We start from the raw sequence: 21,608 nt of genomic DNA, 5'->3' as shown, positions 1-21,608 counted from the left end.
CTTCCTTCCCCAGCAAGATTTACTATTCTGTATTTTGTATAAAACTAAAATATGAAATAAAAAGCCTTATGATTTAGTGAAGAGTGGCAAGTATAGTGTGTAAACTGAGTATCTTTTGAAGATAAGTCAAGCTTGTAAAAGATTTTAATTATAAAGTTTCAAAGGGCATGACAGACTTGGCATTTCATGCATGAGGATGGAAGGGGAACTCTTGCATTCTCAACATTTCCTAGTCCTAGTCAAACCCATCTGGATTAAATTCTGTCTTTTTTTTCCCCATTATCTAGTATGGAAACATCTGTCAGTGTGGCAGCAACAGAGGAATGGTGCCTTTTTTTTTTCTCCTGTGTGTGGGATGTGTGCTGTGAGAAGGGTCAAGCTGCTGTACTCTATTTGTAAAGTTTGATACAGATAAATTGACTCCGAGGGGCATAGTTTTTGACAAAAGAACCCAAACTCCCATGTTGATAACACTTAAGGAGAGGAAGGAAATTACTGAGAATGAAGTACATTGTTATAATTTTACATGATAACAAGGGAAAGCAGGTGTATTTCAGTAACATTGTCAGGAGTGAAAAGAATCAGCAAATTTAAGTCTTTAGGCCATGAATCTCCAGGATGCAATCTGAGGGAAAACCCATGCACACGTCTGTAGTAATATCACTGGACATTGTACTGCTGGGCTTTGGTGCCAGGGTCGGGGAGAGTCTTCCAACTCGAAGGATTTGTGTGTAGGGGTATAGGAGAGAATATAGTGTCTCACGTGAAGATGTAAATGAAGATGCCCTGATCTGGAAAAAGAAACATTTGCATGGCTTTTATATACACTAAAAATGTCATAGGAATAAAGATTACAATATCTGTGGTAAAAAAGAAAATAGTAATTGCGATAACAATAATTTCACCTAAAAATGGCAAGGGGGGTACATAAATTATCTTTTTATTCAAGTTCTGTGAAGTGATGACAAATACTGCCTGTCTTGTAAATATAGTTAGCTGTCTCTCTTTTCAGATTAGCAATGACTGTGAAAGGTGCCACTGAAAGCCCTACTTTTTATTGTGGTCTGTTTTTAAATTTTCTTCCTGTCATTTTTAATTCATGCTTCTTTCCATTTTTATCTAAAGCTTTCAGTAAATGATTCCTTTATGAGAAAGCTTCTTGCAAAGATGGACTGGGTGCAGAACGAGATTTGTCCATTAGTACTTCAAAGTGTAGAAAATTGCATCTCTGAGCTGTGGAGTTCTGCTTCAGATTTCTCCTGTCATATTGGCGAAATAATTACAGTGTCTGCAAGATGTGTATAATTAGATGTTATAATGGGTGTTCAGAAGTACTTTTATGACGGTTTAGAAGTACGAGTGTGGGGATGCTGGAGTCTGGTGATACCTGATGTTCTCTCTGTTTCCCTTTCTTGCTAAGGACTGTCACAGCTCTTTCAGTTGCTGTCAGGGTGTACTGGCATAGGCTGTCTTATTTCAAGGATGATGATATTTATCTAACCTGTCTGTGACTCTGTGGAGCTTACGATTGCTAAGTCATGTTCCTGACACAGTTACGCTGCACCTTAAAATAGTAGCATCTGTAAAACTGGGAGATACTTAACTATCAATGGATTTGAACATCCAGTGTATTAAAAATAATTGTTCTCTATTTCCTGCATGGCATTTTGGTGCACCGTTGCTTTCATTGGCCTCCTTATCATGAAAAAAATAGATGTGAATTATGATTCTTGATGCAAAGGAATAGATTAAATAAACTGAATTATCTTCATAGGTACTCCAGACTTGCTGGAAGACTCTTGGAGGTAAGGTCATTGCTCACGTGTTTCTGTGCTTATCATCAGAAGACATGTCTGCCACACAAACTCCAGCCGGCCTAGTTTCCAAACATTTTATCGAGCGTGACACTTCCTTTCACAGTCTCTGGAGTTGTACTGAGCACTGTGGGGTATGATTCAGTATCTCATTTTTAAGGATTATCACTTTGTATTTGCCAGTAACCTACCAATCGCCCATAACACAATTCAGGTTAAAATAATTGTAAAATAAGCAATTTGTTTACAAAATAGGAATACAGAAAGCTACTCAGTTGCAAATATTTTTGAGATGGGATGCAACAAGTAAAGGAAGATCACACCTAGATTAAGTTACCCTTAGATTAGCCCCGAAGCTTCTCTCCTTCTGTCTGGTTGGTTGCAGCATCCATCTAATTGTGTGGCTGGGCATCATGTTCTTGTGCAGAGGAAACCTGTTCTTACGCAAACTCTAAATTTTTATTCATCGAACAGAAATTTGATCTGGGCATCTATGTTTTCTTTACGTTCAGTCAGGCCTACAGTTCTGTTAAGATTCACATCATCATCCTTTTCTCCTTTCTTGCCTGGATAAAGCTGTTCCTACCCGAGGGCAGAGAATTATTAAGTCCCCTCTCACTGGACCGTGCAAAGACACAGTGCTGTGTTAAATTATTAACCTAAAAACTGCCAGCCTAATGTGAGGTGCAACACTCTCCTTCACTGGTCTTGGCAGTGTTCATGCTCCATGTACAGTCTTTTCAGTCTTTGAATCTTACATTGTATGTTACAGCTGTAGCTTGTCAATCTTACTGTATCCTCTAATTTAAATGGAATTAATACCTGTGGCACACTGGTGTAGATTAGACAGAGTGATTGCCAGTCTCTTTGCTGACTTTTAACCTGTCCCAACAGCTGGCATGATAACGAGTAGAAGAAAAAATATATCCCATTGCTTCGAAATAGTTCCCCCCTTTTCTTTTTTTCTATCTGAAAAAAACACAGAGCAAAACAGAGGAAACATTTCCCTCTGACCTTTATGAAACTTTCTTTGTGCTGGGGGTTGTCAGATTTCTCTCTAGCACTGACCACGCAGCTGTGAATTCATTCAGAGAGAAGGAATAAGGCAGTTTAGTAAGAATGTATGTTGATATAGGTTTGTTGGTGAAGGTGATGTGTTAATCCTATGGATAGACTGCCTGGGAAAGAAATGTGGGATGCAGGACTGATGTTTAGTTTAAGTTTTAATTTTTTTCTCTGGCTTATTTAAATGATCAGAGCTTTGATCTGACTGCAAGAATAGATTTTTTCATTTCAACTGTCAAGAAAATGGTGTCAAGTTCAGCAGCTTCTCAGGTGCATGGCATGTTTTTTTTTTTTTTTTAAATTTACTTTGTTAGCACTAAATCAGGTTGACAGTGACTTTGGATTTTATATAGCACTCTTACTTGGAGTTGGCCAGTCATCTCAGAAATGTATGAGAGTATCATCGTATGACTGTACTCTTCTACATGCCATGCATATTTTCCATTGGTTTCTGTATTATGATCCACAAACATTGACTGGAAGGTAGCATTTAGCCATTTCTGTTACTGTGGCTGTCTCCTTGTTTGCATCTGTTTCTGTGGATGTGAATGATCAGATGGCAAAATAGGAGGGAAGATCTCTACTGTAGTGTTGCAATAACTGCAAGGAGCACATTTGTATTTCACACTTCTGTTGCGGTGTCTCTCTCATCGCATTCCCAACAGTATCTGCAAATTCTTGCCTTTATTTTCCTGCTATTTTTTTCATGGCCAAAGTTGTGTGATTCCATTAAGCGAGACTGTGTGAGAATTTAGGCAGAATGTGACCATGTATTTTTTGCCATTTTGTGACGCATCTAGTCTTGGCAGGTTCTTCCAGTTGTACAGAGATTGGGAACTTGACTGGATTTGGGGGTTTGGCTTGTATATCGTTTGGGGGTTGGGTATTTTAGTAGAGAGATTAAAAGTATTCTGCTTATTTTAGGGGAATTGCCTTGTTCTGTTCACCTGAAAAATTGAATATCATTATTGATAACACAAATGCTATTCTCTACTGGAAGAAGAAATATTAAAGAATGGTTTAGGTTTTTATGTTATATTTCTCTGTTTAGTGTCTCTTTTAATTAATTCCACACTCCATAAAAACACATACAGTTTTGGGTAGACAAAAATAAATTATTGAGATTTGTGCCCATTATATGAAGTTACTTGATTATTATGTGTCTTTGAAAACAGTCAGGAGGTTGGACAGGATGACCTCCAGAGGCCCAGTCCAAGATTCTCTTGGAAGTTGTGAAATGCTTTCTGGGATTTTGAGTATGCTGGTTTTTTACTTTGGGGATCCAGACTTCCATAAAAATTGTTCCACTGAAAACTTTTGAGGAGAAAAAGCTTTGTACTGTGAAAGGTGTAAAATGTAAGGTGTGAAACAAGGAAGTCTTTTCAGCAAGCAAGGCAGAACTTTCTGCAAAATAACATGTAAATTAATTGTTGACTAGTTTTAATACTTGCAGCGCAGTGAGACATGAAATCCTGTGCTTGTTAAAACAGGTTGGAATAACTTTTTCTCTGTATTCCTCCTACTGGGATTAATTTAGTCTACCACATTTAACTAATCCTACAGCTACATAATGAATCTCTTTGTAATTAGAAGATAGCTACATTTAAGAGTTACAGATGGAATCACATCACTGGTTCATGAGTAGCTGGGCCTACCTTATTCATTAAATTGACGAACACTTTATAAAAATAGTTGCAGTATTTAGAATATGAAGGACTCTGAATTTTAAATCAGGATTATAAAGATTAAGATCACCCAGTTTAAGGAAATGCTCCACTGTTGCTCTCTATTGCAAAATTACTTTAAATTTTACATAACATTGTTTTAGATACAGATGTTATGTTGAAGTAATATCAGTCTATATTTATTTACATACTGAAATGACTAGTATTCATTTTTCATTTCCATAATAAAGTGTGTGTGTGTGTGTGTGTGTGTGAAATACATCTGAGAATTTTTCACTTACAGAGACATTATTTATAGAATCATTTTGATTTATTTCCACATTCCTATATTCACAATTCCAAAAAAAATCCACAAAAACTCTGAAGAGTAAGTCCCAGCTACAGTATGACTACTATAGATTTGGATTCAGAAGGAAAAGCTCATTGTGGAAAACCTGGGCTGAGGAAAGCATTTGACCTTGAGCAGGACAGAGGCAGGCAATGAGAGAAGTTTGAGATGACTTATGTTAATAGTGAATCTGCTTATCTGTCAGGTTAAACTCAAGCCTTCATATAATTTCTGTGTAACCCCTTTCCAGTGTAATCCTCTTTCTCCTTTCAGTCTTTATGTAAAACAGCAAAAATCTCTGACAGATCTCAAGTGAAGGTTTATCTATGTTATTAAAGCAGGTCAAATTTCTATGAATTACCATGAAATTATTTTAACTACTTTTTTTCTTTAATTTGGATTGAAATTAAATCCCTGTAAGACAATTAACAGCTTTGATCTATACAATGAATCTAGTACGGATTAGTGTTCCCAAAAAAGGGAGTTTGAAAAATGTGGCAGTGGAAAATAAATGTACGAATACCTTCTCCCTCATTCTGTTTTGCTTGGGAGAGCGTTATGAGTAAAATATATGGAATTTTTGCATGTCAAAACTGGAGAAGAGACGATGATTTTTATTGCCATAATCATTACTAGGTTTGGTACACATGTCCATTCCTACATTGATGTTCAACTTTTGCATCCTGCACCTGTGCCTTTTGCCCTATGGAAAGGGCACATCTGGAGTGAAATGGGAAAGGAAACCTGGACTGTCTCTCTCCCTACTTCCTTCCTAAGGAAGAAGCATCCAGGTTGCTAGCACTGTTGGTCCCCAGTGTTCATGTAAAGGCTGTCACCTTAGTGGCTATCAAAATCTGACTACTTTCTGAAGTTAGAAATCACTTTGGAGGCTTCAAAAGTTGAGGGGAAGACAATGTTGAGTAATAGATGTTGGGACAAGTTCTCATGCACAAAGATTTATTGGCAGGGTTTATAGCTGATGGCATGCGTTGACTCTAATGGTGAAGGAAGAGAAACAAAATAGGGAAGATCCAGCAAAGTGAGAAGACAAACTCTTCCCAGTGGCCAGCTGGGAGGAGAAGCATCAGGGCCACCCCAGATCAGCATCCTTTCCTGTGTGTCCCGTCTAGTGCAGCATGTAGCTCTCTCCCTGTGATACTTAACCCTGTAGTGACTATGTGGCTCTCTTCAGAAGCTGTTTAGACTTCTGGATGATTGTTCCTGCATGGGATGCTGGCAGTGCTCGTTGGAACACGCTGATGTCAGCGGCTGCTGAGATCCTGGGATGCTTGTTATTGGGTCCCCTAATATAAATCAAACCCCACAGCTGAAGAGGGGGAAAAGGGTGGGGGGGAAAGAGGTGAAACCCAAGCCAGTGGCAGTCATTTTCCATGCAGCCCAGCACAGCAACGCTGTTTGGGTTGGCATTTCAGGCCCATGGCCCTAACAGCCAATTTTGCAAGCAGGAAGCTCTGAGCAATGGGAAAAGGCTGCGGTCCTAAAGGCACTGTGCAAGAACCAGAGTGGTAATTTCATCCTGTATTAAAGTCTTTGGGAAAGTTTTAGCAGACGATTTGAAAATCGTCGGGAAAGACAGATGTCACAGGGAAATAACACAGATTTTTCAGTAAGTGGTACAAAACTTGTTTTAGCCTCATGAAAAATGCTGTGATTTTTTTTCTTCCTTTTTTTTTTCCCCCCTCACAGTTTAGTTTCTTTGAACATGATTTTGTCCCCTCTTTTGATGTCTTATACTTCTTGGCGTGTTGTTTCTATGATTAATAAAATTTCCCAAGGAGGTGTTATGTCCTATTTTGTCAGCTCTCCTAAAGAAGAAATCTGTTTCCTTCCTTTCCCATTAACATTATGCTACTACCACTGTACACAGTCACAGTATTTCATGACAGTCATTAACAGTCTCCTTTTCTTGGCAATGCCTTGTGTTTCTTTTCTGTTTTGCCTAAAAATATATGTTTAGGATAAACCATAATTTGCAAAAAAAACATCTATTCAGGTTATCAGGTTTCTGTAAGCAGAGTCATATCAATTTACCATGTCTTTCTTTTGCAGCAGTTTCTGGCTTGCGCTGCTATATGAGACCATTGATTTGTGCAAAGGAACTCCCAAGTTTCTTTGTTCAGGCACTTCACTCATCTAAATTTTTCCACCAGCTGTACCACAACCATGACCCTTTATCACTGTCTGGTTATTTTCCCTTCATTCTGACACCTGTCACAGCAAATGTCAGCTCACCAGGGCGTGTTGCCCTTTCCTGACACTTGAGTATCTCAAGGAGAGGAGGGCTTCTGATACGTAAAGAAAATGGCTACTCAGTGTTACCATCTGTGTGCTCCTGCTTCAGTTCCTTCTTTATTTTCAAACACTGCTCCTGGTGGGTTCTCTGACAATCACGAACACAGATTTCCAGGGCTACTCAATGTGTTGTTAAGGCTACTCTGATGGCTGCAATGTTCCTGTGGGTCAGTATGTCAGAGGCATGGGTCTGTCAGGGCTTATACTTCCTCAGGGTTTTAGGTGGTACTGGACCTGGTTGTGTGATCATGCCCTGGGCTGCATTAAGAAGAGCTACACACTTCCTAATGGTCAAGGGAGGTGATCCTTTTCCACTCCTTGGCACTGGTGACATCAAATCTGAAGTGCTGGGTCCAGTCCTGGACTCACTCCCCAGCACACAAGCAACGCAGTTTTAAGGGAGTAAGTCCAGTGGAGAGCCCCAAAGATGACTGAGGGACTGGAACATCTTTCTTTTGAAGACAGGATGAGAGACCTGGGGCTGTTCAGCATAGAGAAGAGAATGCTGAGGGAGATGTTACCAACATAGTTTCTTTCACCTTTGAATTTTTTTTACGATGGGGGGAGAAGTGCGTGAACTATTCAAGAAATGTGCATGTCATGGATTCATACAATGCCATCACGATGCTTGATTCTCTATTCTTTTCCTAATAATTGCTGTCCTTTTATTTGCCTTTTCAGCCCCTGCTATCATTCTTTTTTTAAAGAGCTATTCACAGTGAGTCTTGTATCTTTATCAGAGGATGTAGAAAGTAAGGTAAAGCCCACTTCTGGAAGTGTTCGGTTAAAGTTCTGTTCTCCATTTCTATTTTACATTTATTGTGTTGGATTTCATCTGCTATGGCCCAGTCACAGCAGCGTGAATCACTTCTGCAACTTTTCCCATGTTTTGCTGTTCTTGAATACCCTGAACAATATTAAAACTGCATCAATCATTGCCACATCACTCTTCCTCTTCTTTTTTATTAAACACTGAGGAAGATATTGAATAAATTCTTTGAGTCCTCTGTGTAAAATTGACCATTTACTTTCTGCTTTCACTTCCTACTTTTACCTTTTACCAATCTAATTTTACCTCAGTTCTCTGGAACTAACTTGGTGTTTAGAAAGTATGGAAAATAAACGTACATAATAATGAACTCTTATAAGATGCTTGAGCATGTTTTATTGGACCTGCTGTTCCAAAATGTCTCAACATTAGTATCTGTGGCTTTATATACTTGTCAGCTAATATTTTGGAACATGAAACTGTACCACAATTATTGTTTAGCACGATGTAAACATATCCTTTTGTTTTTCCCTTGGTAGAGAACAGGCATTTTTATTTGATGGTTCTGCTTTTCTTTTGTTGGAATTAACAGTTTTACTTTCTCTTATAATAGTTGGTAAAATTGACTGTTAGCCCTCTTTTATATCTAAGCTGTAGAAAAAACTCCTTGGATCTCTTGTAATGTGGTATATTTTTCTTCTGTCGTATTAGTGCATTTGATTTTTAATTTTAATTAATTGCTGTCATAGCTCCTATTTTCTGTGTATGTGTGAGCATGCATGCCTTAACATGGATTTTCATGTCCTTTCTAACCAGATTAGGTTTTAAAGTAGTTTATGTTTTAGTTGTGTATGTCTTGTCATAGAAACTTTGAAAATATTTTCAATGTATGTTCTTATTTGACTCCCTTCAAATTTGAGGTATGGTGCTTGAGTATTATAAAATTACCTCCTTAATAGTCCATGTGAAATTGCAGTTTATTGCTTTGGATTTGAGTCTGTTTACATATCCTGTCTAATCATTTTGATCTTTTCACTTTTAAAATGTGTTAATTTAATTGCAGTTTAGACTTGTATGGTATTGTTCTGAATAGGATGCAGCATGGTCTTAGCCGGAAAGAAATACATTTGGTTTTACTTTTATGGTGGCATAGAAAGACAAGGCTTTGGTTTTAATAACATGCTCTAATGCCTTTCTCACTGTCCTTAGATTAAAAAAAAATTATTATGATTGCTTGAAAAAGGGTATCAACTGTCCATTTTAGAGAAAGTGCTTGCTGTGATGATCAGGAATTATTGCTGCAATTGTGGGTTTCTGATTTTAATATTTAACACAGGAAAACACAGGAGGGAAAAATAACAAGGATGAACAATAAATTCACTATCTCTGATGGTTTTCACTTGTCTCATCACTGAAAAAAACAAAGGCATGGCTTATTGTCATCTGGTGCAGTTAAGAGTCTCAAATCAATGCAAACAGATGCCATGGTTGGGTTAGATGGTGCGTTATGAAGTTGTCTTTCCGCTTGCAGGGATTCAGCAGTGGTGCAGCACAACATATCTGACTTGTTGACTACTTAGACTATAATGTGGTTGAAACAAGGGCGGAAAGATACAGTGGAAAGAAGAGAATTAAGTGAGGAGGAGAATGATGGTAAAAACAGGTGTTAGGAGGTAAACAAAATTCTTCATTTTCTGAGTGTGTTCAGGAATAATCTCAAATCTACTAGAGATGACGGTAGCTCAGTCTCCTCTTTCTGTAGCAGGAAGGACCAAAAATTGTTACGAATTGGTGAGTCACTGCTGATGTTCCTTGGGTCACTCCTTCAAAATCTCATGTCTCTGTTACTGATCCCATTCAGTGAAAGAAAAGGTTCTGTGACACAGAAAGCAATCACACAGTAGACAGCAAGCAATCAGTTTATATCTTGATTATTTGAAATACAAATTTTCTTTCCTTTTCTGGAGTCTTTCATCTTATTGTCACATTAATATGTGACTTTAGGAGCACATTTGAAGGTCTCTTTTTGTAAAATTATTTTAAAATATCCATTTTAGTGGAATCAACTTGCTTTTATTCTGTCCCATTTTGCTAATGGTTGTTGTTAATTTTTTGGCAGAGGCTGTAATGACTGTTTCCTGATGACATTTAAGCACAGAGCTGTGCACAAAATAAAGGGATTATTAGTTTGAGAGTTCTCTATGATCAAGAACAGGGCCTGATTTACAGAGTTGTTTACTACTTCTATGACAACTATAGGAAAAAAACCCTTTATATTTGGTGAAAACAGTGAAGTAATAATTTATTGTGGACATAATTTTGTGGAGTGAATCACAAACAAATCTTCCTTGTTGACTTTATTCTTGAGGTTTATGGCATACCAGGCACTTGAGAAACATTGGTTTTGTACAAATCAGTATTTAGCTTCTTGTATGTTTCATCCTGTTGTTGCTCAAAGTTCATCTCTCCCAGTTCCCTTGTAACTTGGGAATGGTTCTACAGGGCTTTCTATTCATAGTCTCACTGGGCTTTCAGTTCTTTCTCTGAATTACCTTGCTTTATTTTAAAGTCAGGGAGGGTACTGTGTCATAACTACTGTATCTTTTTCTTTTCCTCTGAAGCCCTTTTGACTCTTAGCACCAGAACACAAGAACTTCCTGCAGGGTAAGGCCATAGTCCATCCAGCACAGTAATGGGTCTCCAAGAATTGCAAAAGAAGCTGCTTCTGAAAGGCAACACACCAAATTGATCACTTTGTGTGGTCAGTTTCCTTCCTACCTTGCCCAGCCTCTGCACGTGTGTTAGTGACATCAGAGGGTACATCTCCCTGCCCTATTTTTGATTGTTGGTTTATGGATAAGGTGTCCATGATTTTTTTTAATATCTTTGTGATCCTGATAGTGTATTACAACTTACTGTGTCAGAAAGTTCAAGAAGGACACTATCCACTAGGTAAAGGTGTGCTTCCTTTTCACCTTTTTTCAACCAACCTTTTAGTTTCATTGAGTGCCCTTTCTTCTGGTGTTTCAGGATTTGGTGAACACTTCCAGCTTCACCTATCCAATGTTTTCATAATTTAAGCCTTTTTATAGATGACTCAGAACAGAAGCTGATTTTAGTACTCAGTGAATTTTTTTGTTTTATGTGGGTAGCTTGTTTTGTTCTTTTTTACATTGCCCAGCTTTTAGAAGTTTAAGGGCTGGAATTCAGAAGTACAATGTCAAAGAGCTTTACATATTTGCAACCTTTACTCTGCCAACATAAAGTTTTAATATACACTTTATAGCTTGTATAAATACCCTTCTGATGCCATAAAACATATATGGTATTAAACCATGAACATAGTATTTGTAACTATTTGTCAAGATTAGTAGGTTGTACCAAATGTTATGAAAGCTAGCTGTTTCTTTAGAAAAGCTATAGTGTCTTCTGTGCAGTTAGGTATACAGACAGCATTTGAAATCAGTGGCTGGAATCTAAGTGTCTTTGCAAGGGAAAATTCTTCAATTGGCTGATGACTTTTTACTCCTGTTACACAGCAAGGGGGAAACTAATCTTGAAAAACCTCTGAAAGTGATCCTGTAGTGGGCTGACCAGTTAGTTTGAGTTTTTGTAGTCTTTACAGTTTAATTATGATTACCCAGTGAAAAGCCAGCACTGTTTCAGTTGTCGCAAAGAACTATAGATATTTTATTAGCTGTAGCCTCATTACCGCTGGCTGTGTCCAAAGCACTGCTTTCCCCTTACTCATACTGAAACGGTACATTTCGATTTGCAGGCCAGCTTCAGTGCCAACGTATTGGACTCCTCAAGGGGAAATTCTGGTCAGAGTAACATTAGCTTGAGTGAGTTTTACACATGCCAAGCCAGTTTTGATCAACCATCTTAACACAGTTTAAAAAAATGGCTGTCTAGGTGACAAATTGTGAGTCATTGTTGGAGCATTATTTGTATAAAATGAATGATTAGTATCTTTTTTACAGTTGTGCTCAGTGCCAAAACAACATCCCCTGTGATATCCTGTGCTGGGAAAGATAATTTTAATGTGTAAAATATGTTAAAGTTTCTACTCCACATGCTCATTACATTCAATGCAACCCCACTCAGGAGTAGAAACTGGTGACACAAGGGATACAAATTTTCTGAGAATAGGCTGTGTCCACAAAACCCAGCATGGATTGATTAATGGCTCAGGTCCACTGTAGTTTGTGCCATCACAGTCCAAACTAGTGACATTTCCAATAGCAGTGTCTGTGAAACACCAAATATTATCACCTTCATACCAGTTCTCCTAGGTCACAGCCAACAGTACAGATTAAAGGCTGTAGTAGCCAATATACATCTAGAGGTGCTGGGACAAAACTGCCAACATGAAAAATGCTCAGAATGTGTTTAATTTAAAGAAGGATCTAATTCTCTATCTTGTGCAGCCCGAATCTTTCCATTTTGCATGATGCACGAAGATGTTTACTCATAGTTTTATGTTGTGTTCTGTGACAAGAATGAGTTTTTGTGAGGGTTCATGATCATCACTGATGTCCCACACCATGGTGTCATTGTACCATTTGGTGTCCAGCTCTCTCCAGTGGCTTCACTACAGCAATCTGTACAAGGACTTTTGCTGCCCTTCTGAAAGCAGCTGCACAAAATCTGCAGGAAAAATTGTCTGTTACATACCCATCTAGGCAGCTACACTAGGGCAGTGCATCGTCCTTTAAATCCCTGTGGAAAAGAACTGCTCACATAATAGATGACAATGTGGCCCTACTGAAGTATGGGAGAAGAAATACAGAGAGCAGCAAACCCGTTCAGAGTTTGCTAAGCTCAGACTGTCAAGAGTGATGGGCCAGAGTCCTGGATACCCCTCAATCAAAGCAGGAAAGCCACATACTTCTGTGTAAGATATTACAAGAGTGTTAACCAAAAGTGAATGCTACATGCTGTGATGCCCACCATCAATGCCCAAGCACTTCCATCTCCAAGGTATGGATAACATAAACTCATGGACAAAGTATCTGAGAATCAAACTCCTAAAGCAATGTAAGTTCAGATCAGGACAAGAAGTGTGTTTCAGCTAGGCAGTTGTAGCGATGACTCACATGAAAGTCTGCTTCCAACGTAACAGCGACAGGCCTTGTGGTTATGGCACAGTTTGGTGGAACGGGCTACTTTTAATAGTGTCAAAAATAGTGCACTGTAAATTAATGCTGTTGTTTACTGACAGGAACACACACCGAGTGCAGGCATGCTGTGATCATTAGCATTAGCAAGTCTTGCAATGAGATAGTGGGGTCTTTCAGAGCTTGGCATCACTGCTTTTTAATGTTAATATCTAGCAATATTCTCCCAGTTCTTACCAAATGATAATGGAAAGGGCCATTCATGATAAAGATCAATGGCAAGGGCCATTGACCATTCTGCAGACTGTGACTCAGACCAAGAAGCCTGTTCCTCTTTCTACCTGCTGAAAAGCCTTTGTGTATTAACTTCTACCTTATTAAACTTAAATACACTAACATTTTGAAATATGTTGAAGGTCCCAAGTCTTACATACTGTGTATGTCTGTGATCAAGATGAAGGGTAGAAGCATCTTATTTCAGGCTACGTGGGGAAAACACTTTTTAGCCATCGTGAAGTAAAAAAGCAACCTCTGGGATAAAAGGCGCTCTCTTGAGTCGTTAAACTCCTACTAGAAATAGGAGAAAAGCAAGTGTGGCCAAGAATTAAAGAGCAATTGACAGGTGGCATTTCCTACATGTAATTTGGAGGAGAGTTTCTGTCTTAGCATGACTGATAGATGTCCTGCTCTGCAACAGCATTCTCATACCAAATTTCAAGACTGCAAATGTGTGCAAATATAAGAATTGATGGGTCGATTTTTTTTAATCAAGTGTTCTTTAACACAGTTCCTGTGCAACCCAGCCTATTTGAACATGTAGTGTCAAGAGGGGTTGAACCTCCTAAAAGTGTTCTCTGTTTGTAGTTGCTGAATGTTGAAATTATCCATTTATTTTGGGCAAGGAAAGCAGTGAGGTAACTTATAGAACAGACAGTTGTTTACCGATATACAAGGAATGTGGAGCTGATACTGCTGGTATCACTAAAAGCATTGCAAAATGTCAAAATCTTGTTCACATGCTTAGTAGTCTGTTTTATGTCAAAGTTGAAAAGCAACAGCATCATATTCTGTCTTACATCCACTAATGAGTTTTGAAGAGTACTTAGCTTGTATCTCACAAATTGAGTGAATCCTTTAGTTTGGCTATAAAGTCGGATATCAAAAAATAGGCAAGTTATATTTTTTTGAGACAAGCCAGTTAAAGAAGAATATATTTTTATTTTCTAATAATAAAATTTTCACAAATATGTGAATGCCACATAGGCAATGAGAAAGCTAGACTTGGAAACAACAAAAACTTGTTTTCATGAAAAATCACTGAGAATGGGGGCATTTGAAATTGTTCTTCCAGGACTTGGATATGGGGTTCTTCTTCAAACTATTTTTTAATAATAAAATCACAGAATGGTTTGGGTTGGAGGAAACTTAAAGATCATCTGCTTCTAAACCCTCTGCCATGGGCAGGGCCACCTTCCACTAGACCAGGTTGCTCAGGGCCCCATTCAGCCTGCCCTTTAGCTGGAAACGTTTTAGGCAGTTGGTCTTACATGCTAGTAGGGTATTCTGCCTTTCGCATCTGTTTATCTTATGCTGATATTAGAGGACCTTTCACATCCCTTGTTGCTGCCTAACTCATTATTTAGGTTTTCCCCTATACCGATGCCTGCCATCATGACAGAATACGTGGTTGCTTAACATGATTTGTTCTCAGCAAAATCACATTAGCTGTTAGCTATGTTTTTCTTAACTTTCAGGACTGTTGGTTATGAATTGCTATGTATGCATTATTATTGTCTGTTACTGCTATAGGAATTAAAGTGAATCTGATGAATTTTACCCCTTTTCTCAGCCTTTCAGAGGCATGCTCTGTTTCTCTTTTCTAGCCAGCCAGAGCTTTCTACATCTTTCCCAAGTTTTAAGACTATCAGTTGGTTCTGGCAGTATCACAGTTGATCTTTCCTCAGCCCAGGACAGTTTTAAAACATCATAGTGGCATAACCCTTCTCTTACCTAGACCGAGTTTGTACACCCTTTTTTTGCTGTTGGTTTTACTGACATCTGACCACCATGGAAACTTTTAGGGAGGACTGAAACCAACCAGGTGTCAAACACTTTTTTTTCTTGTGCTCTCTGTTGATAGATTGGAAGAGTATAGAGGCAAAGCAAAAGCTTTGCCTTTTTCTTGCTGAATTCTCTCATTATCCATCATTTCCTTTGTATTTCTCTTTCATTTCATGCCTTTGAACTATTTGAGTCTTGAGTATATGAGAGAGCTGGTAGCGTTGAAAAGGGTATGAGAGATCAGGAAGGAGCTGGATTGATCTTAATGGAGGGATTGGAGAAAGATGAATGGATAAAAGAAGTGGAGAAGTCTTTTCCATCCAGTTCTGTCTCCATGATGGAAAAGAATGCCTCCACTGTACTGTAGGTGCACATGCCTTCGGGTTCAGTTTTGACAATGTAATTATCACATGAAGATGTGAAGAACACAGACTGACACCAAGGGAAGTGAGCAGCAAATTACTCTTGCTCATACCTGCCTGGGAGCTTTCTGAGTTCTAACCTGTGTGTATACAACTGCTGGATGGTGAATAGGCTTTCAAGTCAACTCAAACTGATGGAAAGCCTTACATGGAGATACAAGCTGACACATTTTCAGAATCACCTACTTACCTATGCATGCAAAACCTGTGTCCCAAATCTAGTTACATTTTCTCAAATGTGTTGTGGGGTGTGGAACATAAGCATACCATCAAATATATATTTTCTATGGATAGTGAAGGAATCCCTTTTGCTGTTATTGGTTGGGCTGTGCATTTGTTCCATAAGGTTTGTTCAGACACTAGTACCCTTTAAAAGAGGCTGACAGGAAAGTCTGCATATGGACTGTGATTTTCTGAAGCTGTTTTCCATGACTAAATAAATGTATTACCTTAAAATGTACTGGTTTTATGAAATTTGACATAGGTTGTGCAGATACACATGAAATACAATCTTGTTAAACCGAAACGGTTGGCTGAACTTGGGCTTTTTTTTTTTTTGCCTAATATCATATAAATTAAATTGTGAACTTTTAGCATATCAGGATGTAAAAAATCTCTCTGTATTCAAATTAAGGCTCTGTGAGGAGTTTGACAGATTATTTTGTAAAGCAAGTCACAATCAGAATTGATCAGTCCTGGGTTCTCCCTTTATTTGTAAACAGAATATTAATAAAAATAAAAATTTGAAAGTATAAATTTGAAGTTATATTTGAAAAGTTTGGAGTATTCTGTATCTGAAACCATGATTTAGTTTCTTGAAACTGCACTTCTTAAGCCTAATATGCTGTAAATTTTCCAAGACTCTTAAAAAATCAATTCTGTCTAAATAATTTTCTTCAGCGGTTAGCAATGACTTTCCTGTGAAAAACTGGGGTGTAACTTTATGCTGAAGCCAGTTCAAAATTAAATGCTATTTTTTTAAATGTTATTCTGAAGTGAATTTGACATGCTTCTTTTTTGTCTTTCTGTCTTGCACAGGTATCATTTTTCTTGTTCATCATTTTTGTGGTGTACACCATGCTGCCCTTCAACATGAGGGATGCTATAGTTGCCAGCGTCCTGACCTCTGCATCTCACACGATTGTGCTGAGCGTGTGTCTGTCAGGTTCAGCTGTTGTAAAGGAGCACTTGGTTTGGCAGGTAAGTGCTTTGTGGAGTTAATGATTAACTGTGCATTGAATAGCCTGGTAAATGAGCCAGGAGTGCCTTAGTGGGTGCTTGGGAGTATAAACTTACTTCTGTCTTGATTTCTGAATTGCTAATTCACAGGTAATTTGCTTTCTAATAATGAGGGTGTCAGTAATGTTATGTCTTCCTAAATTACACACGGAAGTGGTGGAATCTACAGCCACATAGCACTTACCAATGTAAAAACTTATATTGGTTGAAAAAATATGTGATGCAGCTGTCCTGTGGTAGATGCATTACCCCTCTGGTTTGTAAACCACATTGTTCATCTCCTCACCTCGTTAAGGCCTTGCTTTTAAGACCAAGGATTTTTTCCAGGCATCAAAATGTTATCTTTGAGATTGTTCCTTTGAATGCGCTCAAGTCTGTGGGGTTAAAGATCTGCTGGGGAGACACTGCCCTCTACAAGCTTGCTGTAGGTCTTGTCCTCCTTCTGTAGTTCTCAGCCATTTATAGGAATTTTACAGCCTCACCCTGATTGGTCCCAATGATTGAAGGAGACTGGCTGGCTCCAGACTCCATGACATTTTGGGAACCCATCTGTGTTTGCAGTTGTGTCTTGGATTGTAACTCAACTCTGACAATCTACCACATGACATACTGCAGATTATTACTTTATAAAAATCCAAATATTAGTTGTTTTTCCTTACTGTTTTACAGAAGATCTTTTAAATGGTGAATTATTACAGTTTTAGTTGTAGTACTGTGATGAGCCCAGCTGTCATTGATAGAAATCTGTATTTTTTAAGGAAAACATAAGATTTCATTCTGAAAAACAGATACATGGGTTTGGTTTTTTAGTATAGTTATGCCATGTTAAGGAAACAGAATTATATTAACTTTTGCATCAAAATGATACTGAAGCTTTAAAGTGAACACATTTTTATAAACATACTACTTGAACAGGAAAGACATCGTACTATTTATTGTGAATAGCATTAAGAACAAAGCAAATAATAGTTTCTACTTACCTTTTAAAACACTGTGTCTCAAAGGATAATTGCAGTGATTTTACAAATGTCTTGCCTTGTAACTTGTTGTTCAGGAAAATACATTTTATTTCCAGCTATGACTGCAAAATTGTGTTCTATGGAATATTGAAATTGAAGTCTGGTAAACAAAATATGTTCTAAGATGTAATTCTCTGTATAAGTTTTAAATGATGAGCAAGGTAGGTTTGCTTTTCTCTTGCTGATTTGGATTAGTTGAGTGGTTTTTTGTGGAGGTTGTGAAATTATGCTGTATGTTAAGCAAGAACTGTGGTCACCTGCAGTTAATATAGTATTTAAATAATTCAGTAATACAGTTATTGATATTTGTAGTGGAATAAACCAGGGAGAATATTACTCTTTGGTTTTTTGTCAACCTATGGCTTTTATTGTTGGCATAGATGCATGGCTAAAGCAGTATTAATGATTGCCACTCCTTCTCTAAAACAGTTTTGGGTTAAAGTTGCTGCTTGCAAAAATTATTTATTTTTCCTGCCTGTCTTTCTAGATCATCAACATTTGGTATATCTAAAACAATACTTTCAGAAGATACTGTATTTTTAGACACATCACATCTACAGAATCAAAAGAAATCATGGTCTGTGAGGCACAATTACTGTCTTTCATCTCTCCTGTAACTTTCTGTTTCATTCAGAAAGAATGGCAGTCTTTCTGCAATGTGTAAATTGTTAAGAGTGCTTCGTTTCCGGGTTGTTACTAGTTTTCCATTCTGTCTTTGTAAAACATGTTAAGTGTTACGAATAGCTTGGCAGTTACTGGAAGTACTGAGTGCACTGCATTCTTGCAAATTTGTGGAAAGGACTAGATGATGCTCCCTCATTTCCTTTCATTTGCCCTCTGTACATTCTTAGATTACTATTGTTTATACTTTGGAGTGTAAGCAAAACAATGTTTGTTCTGTGCTCTTTGCTTTTGAAAATCGAGACTACAAATAAGGGCTTAGACTAGAGATACCGACTGCACTAAAAAGAGAAATAACATTTGTCAATTGTACACCTTAAGCTGATATAGGATATTATAATATATATATCTTGTATGTGTAGCAAACATTCTTCTGTATAGAATACCTGCATCTCCTTTATAATTACTTCCTATGTTTTGAGACTTCCATTGTATCTTCTCTGAGCTTTCTCTTGGCTCAACAAACATTCTTTCAGTCTCACTTCTTATGCCAGGTTCTCCTGCCTTGTAATGGTTTTGATAGGCCTCTGCTGGACCCTCTTCGATTTTTCAGCATCTTTCAGTGACTGATTGGCATCCCATAGCATTTTAAAAGTTAATCATACCTCCAGTCTATGAGTAGAGAAAAATCAATGTTCCAAAGCATTTGCTCATTTTGAAATTTGACAGAGCATATCTGACTGGTTTTGTATTCCTTTGTTATCCTCTGAAAGATTTTATATCAAAAAAGTGGCTTCTCTAAAGCCAAAAAGCTTAGGATCCTCTTGATTATCCAGTGTCAGTTGCAGTTAAAGATACTGAGATAAAAGCCTCTTGTTGGGATAAAGAATCCTTCAACAGACTGTCTGCTGCTTACATGAACTAGTCTCTGTTTGACCTACATGTCGTTCAGGCGAGGGAATCCACCTTGGTTTAAAAATGGAGAATGATGGAGATGTGCTTCCACAAGCCTTCATATTTTTTCCACGGCTGTTGAGCATCAATGTTAGAATTCTGTTCATCTTTTGTAGTAGGAATTTGTCTAGCCTTGTCATCCAGCTTCTGGATCTCATTTTTTTGGCAGGTAGGCTGACAGACCCAACAGGATTCAATTTCTGTTTCTCCCATGAGAGTGCTTCTAGACTATCATGAATTTGCCTCATAACCTTTTTGTCAGTAAAATAAATGAGTTGCCTGCTTTTGCACTAGCTAAGCCTTTCATCACTTTCACAGTTGTTCTTTGAGTCCTCACTTGTGCTTCATCAACATCTTTCTTGCAGCGTGGGCATTTGCCTTAGAGGAGCGTGCCAGGAGCAGCTGCAGCTATGCCAAATGCTAATAGGGGCCAGGCCTACAAAGGGGTCAGTGTGCTGCCCTGCTCAGCACCGAGACACAGCCTCTACAGTGAAACACCCAACACACTCTCCCTGTGCACGTCTGTGGGGAATTTAGTGCACAGCTGTGGGATCTCTGACGGGAATGGGGAAAAAGAGTCCTGTGTTCCACCCTCAGTTCATGAAAAAAATAACGGTGTATGTATGTTTTGGGGCTTTTTTCTGTTGAAAATTTTAATCCTAACCTTTACTAGGCACACATTCTGGAATCTGGGACTCTGCCCCCTCTTTCCAGGTGAGAATCCTACTGCCAAGCAGAGGATGTTCTCTCTGCTTCAGGACTGCTCTAATAGAACATGACTCTAATTCTGGTGTTAAGGCATTTGGCTCAGAAGGCTTTCACGACTTTAACAACCCTTTCAGTTATTTCTGGAATGGAAAATATTTAACTGCCGCCTCTTGCTATAAACACATAACCTGTTTTTTCCCAAAACAGAACAGATTCTAATCAAATACTTGTGGTTCTACTGTTCTATTATCAACTAGTCAACTAATGGCTTGATACTATCATTAGAGGTAATTTTGTTCTTAATCTGTTGAAAAAAAGAGGTAACCAAAATAATTAAACATCCTATAAGCTTCCATTTTTCTTTTTCCCTATGATTTATATGAGGAGTGCAATTTTTTTTGTTTTAGTCTTTTAGTTTTACTGTCTCAGCAAGCAATTTTGTTGCTCTTGCAATCATTTTTCATGAGCTGTGGCTAAGTGTTTTCCAAACCTTGGCTAAATCACTTAAAAACTATTTTTTTTTTTTTAAGTAGTGTTCTTTACCTTAGAGGTTTTTTTTGGTGGCTCTTTCAGCTCTGTAAAAGGGGTCACCTTTAGAGGCACAAAACTACAGCTAGGCAGAATGCATGTGTGCATACATACAATTTTATATCAGCTTTGGATTTTGTTCAGGAATGCATACAGCAAAAGGAAATAATTTGTAGCAACTTTTATGAAAGTCTTTGTGTGTGTGATCTCATAACCTGGATTATTCTTAACATTTATTTTCAGGAATGTTTGATTTGGGAAATTCCAAGGCTACATGCACAAGATCTTGTGCATTTTCCATCAGTTAAGCTGAGGTCTGCTCTTACAAAATTAAAAATCAATAGCTGTAGCCTATTCAGGAAAAAAACCAAATAAACCAAACAACAGTGAATTGAAAAAGGGAATGTGGCTCTATTAAAAAAAAAAAAATTAGCCATCTTCATCACTACACATCTTGAAACTAGTTCTACCAAAAGCTCATAATCAGAAATGTAGCAGGTTTTTCCAAGATGGACAACACGTCATCTGTAATATATATTTAGAGGTTCTAATCCCCATGCAGTATGTCATGCAAAAGACATATACTTTTTTGTTTAGAACACTGATTTAAACTCATCTGTTAACTGAATAACTTTAATAGGTGATGATATTTACAAAAAACTGTTTTATGTAATAGAGTGGCACAGCAGAAAAATAAAAATAAAAAGCATCAGTATTCATTGACTTATAAAAGAAGAAAATGTACAGCTCTAGGGCTCAGAAATAGAGTAGGAATTGGTTTATGCTGTTATCACACGGTGCAAGAAAAAATCATGTTTATTAAAAAAGTCTGGGAAAAAAGCCCATGTCTTTAAGTACATCCAGTGCTGTACAACCCCTGAGGCTGTAAAGCTGCACAGTGAAAGTTTAAAGCACATAGGAACTTCATTCAGTCTGAATGTCTAAAAGCTGTTACTGTAGGC

General features: G+C 37.8%; 1 protein-coding gene across 1 annotated transcript in view; it reads left to right on the top strand.

Annotated features, from left to right (window-relative positions):
* ADCY2 (adenylate cyclase 2) overlaps positions 1-21,608 on the top strand; it is a 183,583-nt gene that overhangs the window by 28,188 nt on the left and 133,787 nt on the right. Inside the window, exon 2 of the mRNA XM_017738745.1 lies at positions 16,616-16,777. Within this exon, the coding sequence (XP_017594234.1) occupies positions 16,616-16,777 (162 nt within the window). The remainder of the gene's footprint in view (positions 1-16,615; positions 16,778-21,608) is intronic.

This window comes from Corvus brachyrhynchos, unplaced genomic scaffold (assembly GCF_000691975.1).
Source record: "Corvus brachyrhynchos isolate BGI_N302 unplaced genomic scaffold, ASM69197v1 scaffold23, whole genome shotgun sequence".
Lineage (NCBI taxonomy): Eukaryota > Metazoa > Chordata > Aves > Passeriformes > Corvidae > Corvus > Corvus brachyrhynchos.
Note: the sequence above shows the minus strand (reverse complement) of the source record. Positions and strands in the feature narration are given on the sequence as shown.